Source organism: Bubalus kerabau, chromosome 1 (genome assembly GCF_029407905.1).
Source record: "Bubalus kerabau isolate K-KA32 ecotype Philippines breed swamp buffalo chromosome 1, PCC_UOA_SB_1v2, whole genome shotgun sequence".
NCBI classification, from domain to species: domain Eukaryota; kingdom Metazoa; phylum Chordata; class Mammalia; order Artiodactyla; family Bovidae; genus Bubalus; species Bubalus kerabau.
Window position 1 is genome coordinate 240,218,918 of NC_073624.1, and position 12,560 is coordinate 240,231,477.

Here is a 12,560-nt window from a genome sequence, read left to right on the forward strand (position 1 = left end):
CATAGTAAAACCACTTGGATTTTTCTATGGAAAATATAAAGCATTTTTCACTTCCTTTGTAGGTTTCTCTACTTTAAAACTGAATATATCACACAAAAGTACAATAGGATTCTCCTCATCAACTACCTTTCCTTGTCTCCTTGTTTCTTCTAAACCAACTGCCTCATTCTCTAGTCCCAGAGGAAGAACAGGGGGTCTTACTGTCCCTCTACCCCTGCACCTCCGGTGTGACTCAGATCTTATTTCTCCAACTCTGAAAGACCCTCTATCTTCTATGTCTTCAATCATTCCTCTGACACCATCCTCATTTCTCAAAGAACGTGCAGGGCTCTTTTCCCCAGTCGTAAAGAAAAACTCGTCACCACACTCATTTCTCCTTTTCCTACCACCTTTCTTTCATTACAATGACAAATGTTATAAACTATCTGTACCAAAGTCTCTAATTTCTGTCTATTATTCCCTCTTTACCCTTTACAATCTTAGATCCTCTAAAAACCCGTTTGCTTTCTCTAAAGAAACTTGGAAGTTAACAATTACCTACTAAATAGGAGTCAAGTCTAAGACTCAAATTTAAGTCAAATCTAAGACTCCTATTTAAATCCTTGCCCCAGCACCCAAAGCAACAACCACCCTCAGATCTATTATTCTTTGGCTTTGTGACATATACTTCCATTTACCCTCTAAATAATCCTCCCCTCTATTTTCTTTTCACCCTTCTCAAGTGAACATAGAAAATTTAGTTTCTGAATAACTTCTACTCTTTATATAAGTATCTAACTCAAAGAATCTATTTTCCTGCTTCAAATATACCATTCTAGATGATACAACAGTAGTTCTGAGAACCTACTACATAAGCATAAAAACCTTAATCATTTCCTATTCTAAGTAGACAATTATAGCTCATGATGTCTGAGGTAAAGTCCACTTAAACGTTCCCATATAGGAGTACAAACTGAGCTCCCATCCTCCTCCCTCAACAGGCTGGCTCACCTCCCCTTCCATTCACTCTGACTCAAACCTGCGCCACCTGTGATCACCCGGTCCCACTGAGTCTCTCATCTGTTACCCCTCCTTTGCAGTCCCTATGCCCCTACCTAACCCTTTCTGTAATACAATAATATATGCTGACTGATATTTATCTTTCAGTCTCTTCCCCTCCTCATCCATCCTATGCTTTGTTACCAGGGTAATATTCCCAAAACCATCACTTTCTTTTAGACAACTCCCGCTCTAAAACTTTCACAAGTTTGAAAGAATCTGCCTGCAATGCAGGAGACCAGGTTCAATCCCTGGGTCAGGAAGATCCGCTGGAGAAGGGAATAGCTACCCACTCCAGCATTCTTGCCTGGAGAATTCCATGGAGAGAGGAGCCTGACGAGCTATAGTCCATAGCGTCACAAAGAGTTAGACACAACTGAACGACTAACACTTTAACCTCTCAGTGTAACATTAAACATCTTGCAAAAATCTGGCCCTGGCTTATTGTCCTCTCATGAATGAGTCTTCACTAGGGCACAGACATCCCTTCTTAGCATCTAATGTGTCCCTCACGCTGAATCAATAATGCTTAAAGTTTAAGAAACAGGAACTGTGTTAGGCACTACATATTTTCCACACATCCTAACTTTAAGAACCATCCAAGGGAAGCCAGAGATACATATTTCTATTTGCTTTTCATTTTGTAAAATAATTTCTTCCAATTAATTCTGTTAATCTCTTTCTCATAGGACTTAAGAAGTATTTAAAAGGATGTTTATTATATTTAGCAAGCATTTTCACTGTTTGTGGCTGAAGGATTTTCTAATCAGTCTACTTATTGCATGAAACGTTTCCTTAGATTTTCTGACGTTTAATAAACTATCATTTTCCTTTCCAGATATCCTTATCTTTCCGTTCTCCTGTGTATCTCATAAAATCAGCTGCCAAATTCTCTAGACTGAACATATTCATTTCATTCTTTCAATTATTCAGTCATGCAATCAATCAACATTAGTATGTGTAAAGTATGATCCAGATGCACTCGTGGCCATGGAAAATTCAAGAAGAAAAAATAAAGAAATCAGTCTCGTGGAAAACCAAACAAGGACAAAAGTGTGATACATCCTTGGTAGTTTCATAAAAATTAAAAGGGCTATGGTTAGGTGATTGTTTGACCTGGACCTCAAAGGGTAAATGGATCTTTACCAGGCTAAGAGAAAGGGGAAACATTCTCAGAGACCAGCAACAGCAGGTCTGACAGCCACAGAAGTACAAAGGAAATTTTCAGGAGACAGGAAACTGTAGACCAGACTAGATTTTGGTGTAAGTAGAAAGAGTATTAGGTGGGTACTGGGAGATGCTGCTGCTGATAGAGCTGGTGGCTCAGACAGTAAGAAACCACCTACAGTGCAGGAGACCCGGGTTCAGTTTCTGGGTCGGGAAGATTCCCCTGGAGAAGGGTATGACTACCCATTCCAGTATTTCTGCCTGTAGAATTCCATGGATAGAGGAACCTGGCAGGCTACACTCCATGGGGTCACAAAGAGTCAGACACGACTGAGTGACTAACTCTAACTAACTTAGGATGAGATGGCTGGACGGCATCACGATGCAATGAACATGAACTTGGGCAAACTCCAGGAGATGGTGAGGGACAGGGAGGCCTGGTGTGCTGCAGTCCACGGGGTCGCAGAGTGTCGGACATGACTGGGTGACTGAACAACAACAATAATTAAGGAGTTTAGCCTGGGCTTATGTTCTCAGATCCTTTAAATACCATATAGGTGAGGTAAGAAAATGAAAAACATATAGATGAGGTAAGAAAACAAAAAACAAAATGGTAACAAAAACCCTATGGTCACCTATATCCCCATTTTCACATTCCAGTGAAAAAATAACTGTGATCAAATATATTGCACAAGAAGATTATGAATACTTATGCTGCTGTATTAAGAGCTGTATGACTAAATCATCTGAACTACAATAAACAGTTGATCCTCAAACAATGCAGGGATCAGGAGCACCAAGCTCTCCTCATGGTATAAAACCTGAGTATAACTTTACAGTCAGCCTTCCAAACCTACAGAGTTCAAGGGTCCTACAGAGTTCAAGGGTCAACTGTATACATCATCTAATTAGTTGAAAAATACAAAACTACTGCTGATGCAAATATGCATCATTACTCAGACTATAGGATTAACTGAACCAACCAAAACAAACTAAATTGATAATGATGAAGCTTTCTTGTTGTTCAGTTGCTAAGTCGTGTCTGACTTTGCAATCCCATGAACTGCACCATGCCAGGCTTCCCTGTCCGTCATTATCTCTAGGAGTTTACTCAAACTCATGTCCATTGAGTCAGTGATGCCATCTAACCATCTCATCCTCTGCCACCCCCATGATAAAGCTAACTCAACAGTAATTTGTAATTAAAAAAGCAAGACTAGCAGCATTTAAAAATAATGATCTGCTTAAAATAACATTGGTGAACCTTCGTAATGAAATACAAGAATTTCTGCTATTTAAAGGGTTATTTTAGTGGTGGAGAAAAAAAAAATGAGGACATGGAATAAAATAGTAGCTTTGGATATGAACTTGGCAGGGTCATTTATGAGATATAGACTTAAATAGGTCTTAATGGTAATCTACTGGTGAATGGTTGAGAAAAAGGAAGTGAAGATGGTTCTGATGTCTCCAGCGTGCGTAACTGAATGATGGCTTTGCTACTAAGACAGGAAATACATAAGGGGGCAGAGGCTTGAGGTTAAGTAAAGGTGATGAGATAAGTGATAAGTTGAGGTGCTTGTAAAATATTTAGGTTGAGATAGCTAATGATAGTTAGAAATCATTTATTCATCACCAGGCACTAGTTAGGTACTGATAATACTGAGATAATAGACAACACCATTCCTACCTTAAGGGAGCTAACTATCTAGTTGGGAAGATAGCTAGGCTTATGGACCCTTAGAATGTAGTACAGTAAGTACCATGGTGGAGGTATGAACTGGAAACCATGCGATCAAAGAGGAGGAACAATAATGGAGACTAAAGTGGTCAAAAGCAGGAAAAGTGGAGATAGAGATTTGTAGCCAAAACTATGTGAAACCACCCCAACAACAAAATACGAAAATTAAACACAAATCCTAGGAATATCAACACTAAAGAAGGAGTCCAAAGATACAGCAAAAGACTCAGAAGGAATGATTAATAATCTAGAAGAATTCAGAAAGATTTTTAAGAAGGAGATCGTGGTTAACAGTTTCACAAACATGGAAAGGTGTGCAAAACAGGGATACAAATGAAGTTTGAGTTTTACCTTCTGGGTCACTAATAATTTTAGTGATCATAGTTAAAACAGAACTATTCTCATATCCACTCTTTTCTTTGCAACTGCTACAAGCCCATGCTAGCTCTGGATCTCATTACCTGTTGCCAAAAATCCCAAATGGCCTTCTATCCTCCGGTTTCTCCCCTCCCCAATCCACTATCCTATCCTATTCAACACTGCCTAACCAATCTTAAGATGCAGCTCACCTGCTCTAAATCCTTACCGACCCACCACTATCTATCAAGTTAAGCACAATATCTAACATTTGCATTCAGGGCTTTTCACAAATGGCCCTATTATTCCTTTTCAATATTATTTCTTTTCTCCTTTATATACCCTACACCCTGCAAACAGTTCTCTAATTAACATCTGGAGAGTTACTCTCTCTGCTGTCCTCAGACAGGACCCGCACTGGAAAGCTTCTAATTTCAAAGGTACAATTATATTCCATTAACACAATTATTAACACTCCCCACCTTGATTTTTAAGCTCTTAATAACAGAGGATATAAAGGAGAAAAAAACTCACAACAGTTAAAAAAAAAAAAACAAAAAACTTAGGAATGAACTGAAAAATAAGTCTAAGGGCTACATAAATAAAACTTTAAAACACTCCATCAGAAGGACGCAAAAGAAATCATGAACATAGTTAAGTCTCTTGTGTTTTTTCCTAAAGAGTTAGCACCCGTAAGCTCTCTCTTCACACTAACTTAACTTTTAATAATAAGCAATCCCAGCAAACAGGTCAACAGGGCTGTGTTGGGAAGATTAAATAACTGGGAAGTTCATGTAGAAAACTAACAACAACCAAAAAAAACTCAGAGAGGGAAATAAAGAAAAAGAGACTAACTCTATCAGATAGTAAAATAAAATCTAAATCCTCAATAATAAGAAATGAATAGAAAAAAAGTTCAGAAATGGAATAAGACACCCTGTAAATGCAGATAAATTCTAAATGCAGCAAAGATTTAAATGCAAAAATCAAACAACCAAAAGAATGCAATAAAACATGACATACATCTTTATAAACTTAAGAACAGAGAAGGCTTTCTTAATTAAAAATCCTAAAGATATATGAAAGAAAAAATTATAAATTCAATCACATTAAAAACAAATTTTGTGTGCCAAAAATATCTTTAGCAAAATCAAGAGAACTGAAATTGGAAAAAATTCCAACTCATCACACAGGGCTTATTTCCCTAACATATATCAAACCCCACCAACTAGTAAGAAAAGGCTAACAGTCCCATAGAAAAGTGAGCAAGGGACAAGTACTGACAACTCTCAAAGGAGGAAACTACCAATTTTTTAAACACATGAATAAATTCAATCTCATTCATAAGAGAAACACAAATTAAAACTACATTTTAAAATCAGCATTTTTCACCTACATGCTATGGCATATTTACTAGTTCAGTTATGTCCGACTCTGCAACCCTTTGGACTGTAGCCCGCCAGGCTCCTTTGTCCATGGGACTTTTCAGGCAAGAATACTGGGGTGGGTTGCCACTTTCCTCATCCAGGGGATCTCTTCCCAACCCAGGAATGAAATCCATATCTCCTGTGCCTCCTGCATTGCAGGCGGACTCTTTACCTGCTGAACCATCAGAGAAACCCACTAAGCAGCCAGATATTAAAGTTGGATAATACTGTTTGATAAGGATGTGGATTTCAGGAAGCGTCAACAACTGCTTGTAGGTACAAAATAGTCTATAGAGAGCAGTATCAGTCAATAGTCCCAATGTATGTATACTCTTTAACCCAGCAGAATCACTTCTAATAACTCATCCCATGGCTATCTTTGCACCTGTTGAAATGAAAGCTATACAAAACTGTTTAGTACCACAGTGAATGAAACAGTAGAAGACAGAAGCTATCTAAAATGTCCTCCACTGAAGTAATTCATGCACTAAATCACAGTACAGTCATACAAGAGTACTATGCCCCTACGAAACAGAACTGGAGGGCTGGGGAAGAAAGTGAGGCCTCAACAGATCAGAATGGCAGATCAGAATGTGTCAGCATGAAAAAACAGTGAATATCTAAAAATAACATGGCTCTATGATACATCATTAAGTTAAAACAAACAAAAGGTTCAAAAGAGTAATGTACTATGTTATCATCTGTACTAAAAAAGAGGAAAGATATTTATATTTTTATCATTTATATATCAATATATCTTTATCTTTACTTACACATACATAAAATATCTCCAGAATTATGCTGCTGCTGCTGCTGCTAAGTCGCTTCAGTCGTGTCAGACTCTGTGCGACCCCATAGACGTCAGCCCACCAAGGCTCCCCTGTCCCTGGGATTCTCCAGGCAAGAATATTGGAGTGGGTTGCCATTTCCTCCTCCAATGCATGAAAGTGAAAAGTGAAAGTGAAGTAGCTCAGTTGTGTCTGACTCCTAGCGACCCCATGGACTGCAGCCTACCAGGCTCCTCCATCCATGGGATTTTCCAGGCAAGAGTACTGGAGTGGGCTGCCATTGCCTTCTCCGCCAGAATTATGCACAAGAAAATAAAAACAGCTACCTGTTGAGACTCAAAGTGAGAACTCAGTAGATGAGGAACAGAGACAGGAGGAAGGCACTTTTCACTGTATACTTTTTATGCTTTTTGGTTTCTGAACATAAATTACAATTTCTAAAATCCATTTAAGGGTGAAATTCTGTAAATTGGAACATTACATAAACACTACATAATGCTCTGACACAGAGGTTACTGTAACCAAAAATCTGTTCAAGCTGAAAATATCTACTTGCGCAATCACTGAGCTTACTCTACCACAGCATATAATGAGTGCATTTAAGAAGGCTCAGTTGAGTTCCCAAAGCCAGAGAGTACAAACTGCAACTGTACAAGAACCCATACAACTTCTAAAATGAATGTTTCTATTAGATAGCTCTTTTTATAATAAATACTTCCATATATTCAGAAATAATATACGTGATAAGTACATTTTTAAGACCACAGAACAAACTACTTTTGCTGGATTAAGTGAAATATCTAAACCAAGTACCCAATTGTTCTTCTACAATAGACTGGAATTATTTTCCATAAACTAACACACAAACCTTTAACAGGTTAACCCCTTAAAGGGCTGAGAATTAGTATTTTGCAGCATAAAAGAACCTTCTCATTTCAGAGGCTTTCCAAGGTAGTGCCAACTGAGAGAGATAAGTCTACTGTACTCAGATGTTCTGTCTCTAGTGCAGTCTTTTCTACTGTACCATACTCCTTCCCACAACGGCTTAAATCTCTCAGACCTATAAGGGGTTCTCAGGGCTAAGCTTTGAAACCTAGAAAGTTCTTTTATAAATAAAAAATAAATCTCAGATACAGGACAACCCTTAACAATTTTATAAAAGATAATCTTCAAATTTTAAAAAAGATATACTTGTTGATAGGCAATTCTAACAACAAAATATTAATAAAACCACTGCAGCACATCATTCAAGCCACATCTTGAGTTACTGATATTAAATGAAATTATACTATCATTATTATTACATATAAAATAAAAATTAACCTAAAAATTAAGAATCATGACTTTTATTCTAGATGGACTTTATCTGCTTCCTAATTTTTTTATTTTTGGCCATACTCCACAGCATGTGGGATCTTCCCTGACCAGGGATCAAACCCATGCCCTCTGCAGTGGAAGTACAGTATCTTTAACAACTGGACCTCCAGGGAAGTCCCCTGCCTGTATATCTTGACTTTAATTTCTTAAATCTCTTCACATTACTTCTACCACTGATTCAAAAAAAACTGTATCAACTATATATTTCAAGCATTTTTAAAAAATATTATAATTTTCCACATTTCATTTAACTGAAATGAATACTATACCTTCAAATGATATTAATGTTTTGGAAGAATAAAGAATATTGCTTACTTTCTGGACTTCCCTGGTACTACAATGGATAAGAATCCGGCTGCCAAAGCAGGAGACACAGGTTCAATCCCTGGTCTGGGAAGATTCTACATACTGAGGAGCAATTAAGCTCATGAGCCACGACTACTGAGCCCAAGCTCTAAAGCCTACAAGCCACAACTACTGAAGCCTCTGCGCCTAGAGCCTGTGGCCCCCAACCAGAGAAGCCACTGCTCAGTGCAACTAGACAAAGTCTGAATGCAGCAATGAAGACACAGCGTAAGCAAAAATAAATAAATAAATAATCTAAAAAAACCCTTACATTCTGAATTACTACCAAAACCCAAATTAATGACAAGTTTTAACAGGCCAAATGTCTGGAAAGGGCTTCCCAGGTGGCGCAGCGGTAAAGAATCCACTGCCAATGCAGGAGACGCAAGAGACACAGGTTTGATCCCTGGGTCGGGAAGATCCCCTGGAGTAGGAAATGGCAACCCAGTCCAGTATTCCTGCCTGGAAAATTCCATGGACAGAGAAACGTGGCAGGCTACAGTCCATGGAGTCACCAAATGAGTTGGACATGAATGAGCACAGCACAGCAAATGTCTGGAAACGTTATTTCCCATTATTTAACTCTACGTATTAAAATCTAATACATGTTTTCTTTTATACACGTCAATTACATCTAATAAACCAGAAGCAAAAAATAAATTAAAAAAAAAAAAAAATGTTTTCTTCTGCTTTCCAGGGTTCATCAAAATATATTTCACAGCAAAATAAATCCAACTCTGTCTATTTTCCTCTACCCCTAATAATTTATATGCAATTGTGAAACAAATTAAGACTATAAACACGATTCATAAACATTTATCAACGACTGTATCACTGTCACTTCAATGTAAAAGGACATGATTTTACCCAAATTAAAGAGTATACAAAGACATAGATCAGAATACTCACTAAAAGCTCAGGAAACAGGATGTAGACACTTACCTACATAATGCATATTGAGAGCCAAATACTTGTACTGGAAAAGAGGGTTGTTATTGAGGCTACTTCTTTGGATCTGCTGAAAGAAGGAGCTGACATCCCATCTGTACAGGACATCCAACAGCATGATGCTTGGCACCCGCAGGGCCACATTTAACACTGCCTCCAGTTTCTCCTTTGCAGCCATGTTTTTTCTTGGAGCAGACCTAAACTTCAGGAGATACATATAAAAGAGTAAGTCACCTCAAATAGCTTTTAGATATCCTTTTATGAGTCTAATGCATCATATACCACAAAAACTATGTTGTAATGTAAAAAGCTCCTTAGATGTATCTACTACTTCCAGATATTTAGGAAATAAGCTTTCTATTATGTTTTCACATGGACTCTCGGGTCTGCTTAACTTTAACGCTCTGAGGAAATGTTTGGGCCTCAAAATTTGTTTTTTACAAAGCTTCTAATTCCAAATCTAGGCACTTAACAAAACAGCCTATAAGAATACTGTAGCTTTTGTCCAATTATCTTGAGAAGGAAAATTCACTCCTATAAAATTCCTTGAGAGTTATGTAGCTTTTTTAATAAAGAGCAAATTTTAAAGTTATTACATGAAAAAGCCTAAGTTATTTAATAAAAATATAATAACTGCACATTGAGTATACAGCATCTCACAGTCTATCCTGTTTCTTATTACTTAAAATCAAAACTGAAGTAAACAATTTACATGATACAGATACAATGCAGAGAACTCAAGATATAGGTAAAGGCAACATGATTTGCAATCCTGTTTCTTTGTATCATTAAAATTAAACTTTTAGGGCTTCCCTGGTGGTCTAGTGGTTGAGAGTCCACCTTGCAATGCAGGGGACATCAGTTCGATCCCTGGTCCAGGAAGATCCCACATGCCATGGGGCAACTAAGCCCATGCACTCTAGAGCCTGTGCTCTGCAACAAGAGAAGCCGCCACAGTGAGAAGCCTATGCACTGCAACTAGAGAAATCGTGCACACAGCAACCAAGACCCAACAGAGCCCAATAAATAAATAAATAAATCTTGAAGGAAAAAAACCTCTTAGTCTGAAATTCCCACCATCTGCTTTCAAGGTAGGAAAAAGCTCATCAAATTCTTAGCTGTGACACACAGACATGCGGGCACATGGAAGTCAGACATGGTGAGTCTGCAGCCTCTGTCTTTGCTTAGCTGTTGATTAGCAGTGGTGAATAGGGGGCTTTAAAAAAAAAGGAAGGAAGGAAACGAACGATCTGCCAGACAATCTACTATATAAAGGACAACTCAGTGTAATACTGCTTTATATGATAGAGCTGCAAATTAATCCAAGGAATTACAGAAAAAAAGACAGAAGTAAAGTGGTAAAGGATAATTTTAGGAGTAATGATAATTCTAGATTGTTGGCTCTGACAATATCCTTTTAAGAACTTTGCTGAGAAAGCAAAATACACTTCTAGCTTTGGCAGTAATTTCAGACATTACAGGACAAATGAAAACATTTATTTCCAAAGAAAATTATAGTGACAGATTGCTATGGTATGGTTAAATATTTGTCAGTATTTCCATTTCACCCTCTAATTTTCATAGCTTCCTAGCTCAGATAGTTGGGGGGGAAATGCTGCTCAGTTTGGCACACCATTGATACAAGTTTTCCCATCACTAAACTGATTTATTATATATCATTCCCACTACTCAAATGTTATGTATGTCCTACCAATAATGCAAAATTAACTTTTTTATAAATAAATACTGTAATTCTGATTACTTTAAAGGAACAAGACTGCTTTAATAATTTTCGTACGTAAGAAATGGAGGGGATTATACCTGTGGTGGATTCATTTTGATATTTGGCAAATCTAATACAGTTATGTAAAGTTTAAAAATAAAATAAAATTTAAAAAAAAAAAAAAAAAAAAAGAAATGGAGGGGAGGGATAAACTGGGAGACTGGGGTTGACACACTGCTACATATAAAACAGATAACTAATATGGACTTACTGCACAGCGCAGGGCACTCTATATTCTCAATATTCTCTAACAGCCTATATGGGGAAAAAAATCTAAAAAAAGAATGAATTTACATATATGTATGTATAACTGATTCACTGTGCTATACACCTGAAACTAACATATTATAAATCAACTCTACTTCAAGAAAAAAAATTTTTTTAACGGAATATTGTCAGAGAAGCATAACCAAATAGCTGTGTCCTAAGGGGGGAAAAAAAAGCACTGAAAAATAAAATCTCAAATCAACGTTTATTACAAATTATACTTTAGGCATTTAGGAGCCTACATTTCTCAAAGCTCATGATATTATTAAGAAAAACAAAAATTCTAGGAAATATTCACATTAACATCCTTTCAACAGTGGCCCTGGGGTGATTTTTATTCCCCTCTATCTTTTTCTGTTTGACAAATGTTTCAGTATACCCATATATTACTAGGAAAAGTGTAATATAATGTGCCTAAGCTATCTAGATAACTTAAGGAAATACACAGGAAGTAACTACTTACTGTGGTGGTCAACCTGGTAACTCAGTGCACTCTTGGGAGTTCATTTCAAAGTGCACAAATGATAGATTTTTTTTTTTCTCACAAACCACCAGTCACGTGTGAAAATTACCATGGTATGTACCAAGACAAAAATATCACTGACAGGCTTTATTCAGTAATGGAAGAGTAACTACCTTTCCATATTCTATATTCCAATATGAATCAATACTGCTTTTGTAAGTAACAAAAAAGGGGACAATTACTGAGTTAATATTTGTGGTCCATATTCATCTGACTTAGAGCCTTCGTATGTTTTAAATGTTTTCTTGTTTTTAAGTGTGCCCAGTTTCACTATTTATTGTAGCTCTTAAAGGGGTAAAGAAAAAAAAAACAGCACAAAATAACCAATCCTACGTCAGAAATCAAGATCCAAAATGCTAAGGGAAAAAACTCCCTAATTCTTACAAAGGACCGTATCTCTATTACAAAAGAAGGCCATTAGCAGAATGGTACATGCTTCCCCTTAAATTACCACTACTTCACAAACAGACAAGAACAGAACACAAACGGGACAAGAACAGAAGACAAATGGAACAAGAATAAAAAGAAAATCGGGTCCCTAAACCTACTGATAACAGAAGAACATCCAAGACAGACACCTAAACTCTACTGCCTGAATGGAATGAAATATCCCCTTTAACAACAAATATATTGCTTACTAAATGTTTCATTTATTTCTGTATGTGAGTGACATTTCAGTAAGTCATTGGCAAGCTGGCCATGTATAGGGACGTGGAGGAAACAAATTTAATACGTAGAAAGCTGAATCTAAAATGCTACCAACAAGAGTTATGGAAAGAAAAAGGCGGGGGGGGGGGGGGGG

General features: G+C 37.1%; 1 protein-coding gene across 6 annotated transcripts in view; it reads right to left on the minus strand.

Moving 5' to 3' along the window:
• The window catches only part of RNF145 (ring finger protein 145), a 64,360-nt gene that overhangs the window by 48,747 nt on the left and 3,053 nt on the right, over positions 1–12,560 (minus strand). For 3 of the 6 annotated variants that reach the window (XM_055561054.1, XM_055561062.1, XM_055561063.1), the window contains one exon: positions 9,180–9,387. In XM_055561054.1, the coding sequence (XP_055417029.1) occupies positions 9,180–9,363 (184 nt within the window). In that variant the 5' untranslated portion in view covers positions 9,364–9,387. Of the gene's footprint in view, positions 1–4,404; positions 4,612–9,179; positions 9,388–12,560 lie in introns of those variants that run through there. The other 3 variants (XM_055561058.1, XM_055561061.1, XM_055561069.1) reach the window with 2 other exon arrangements.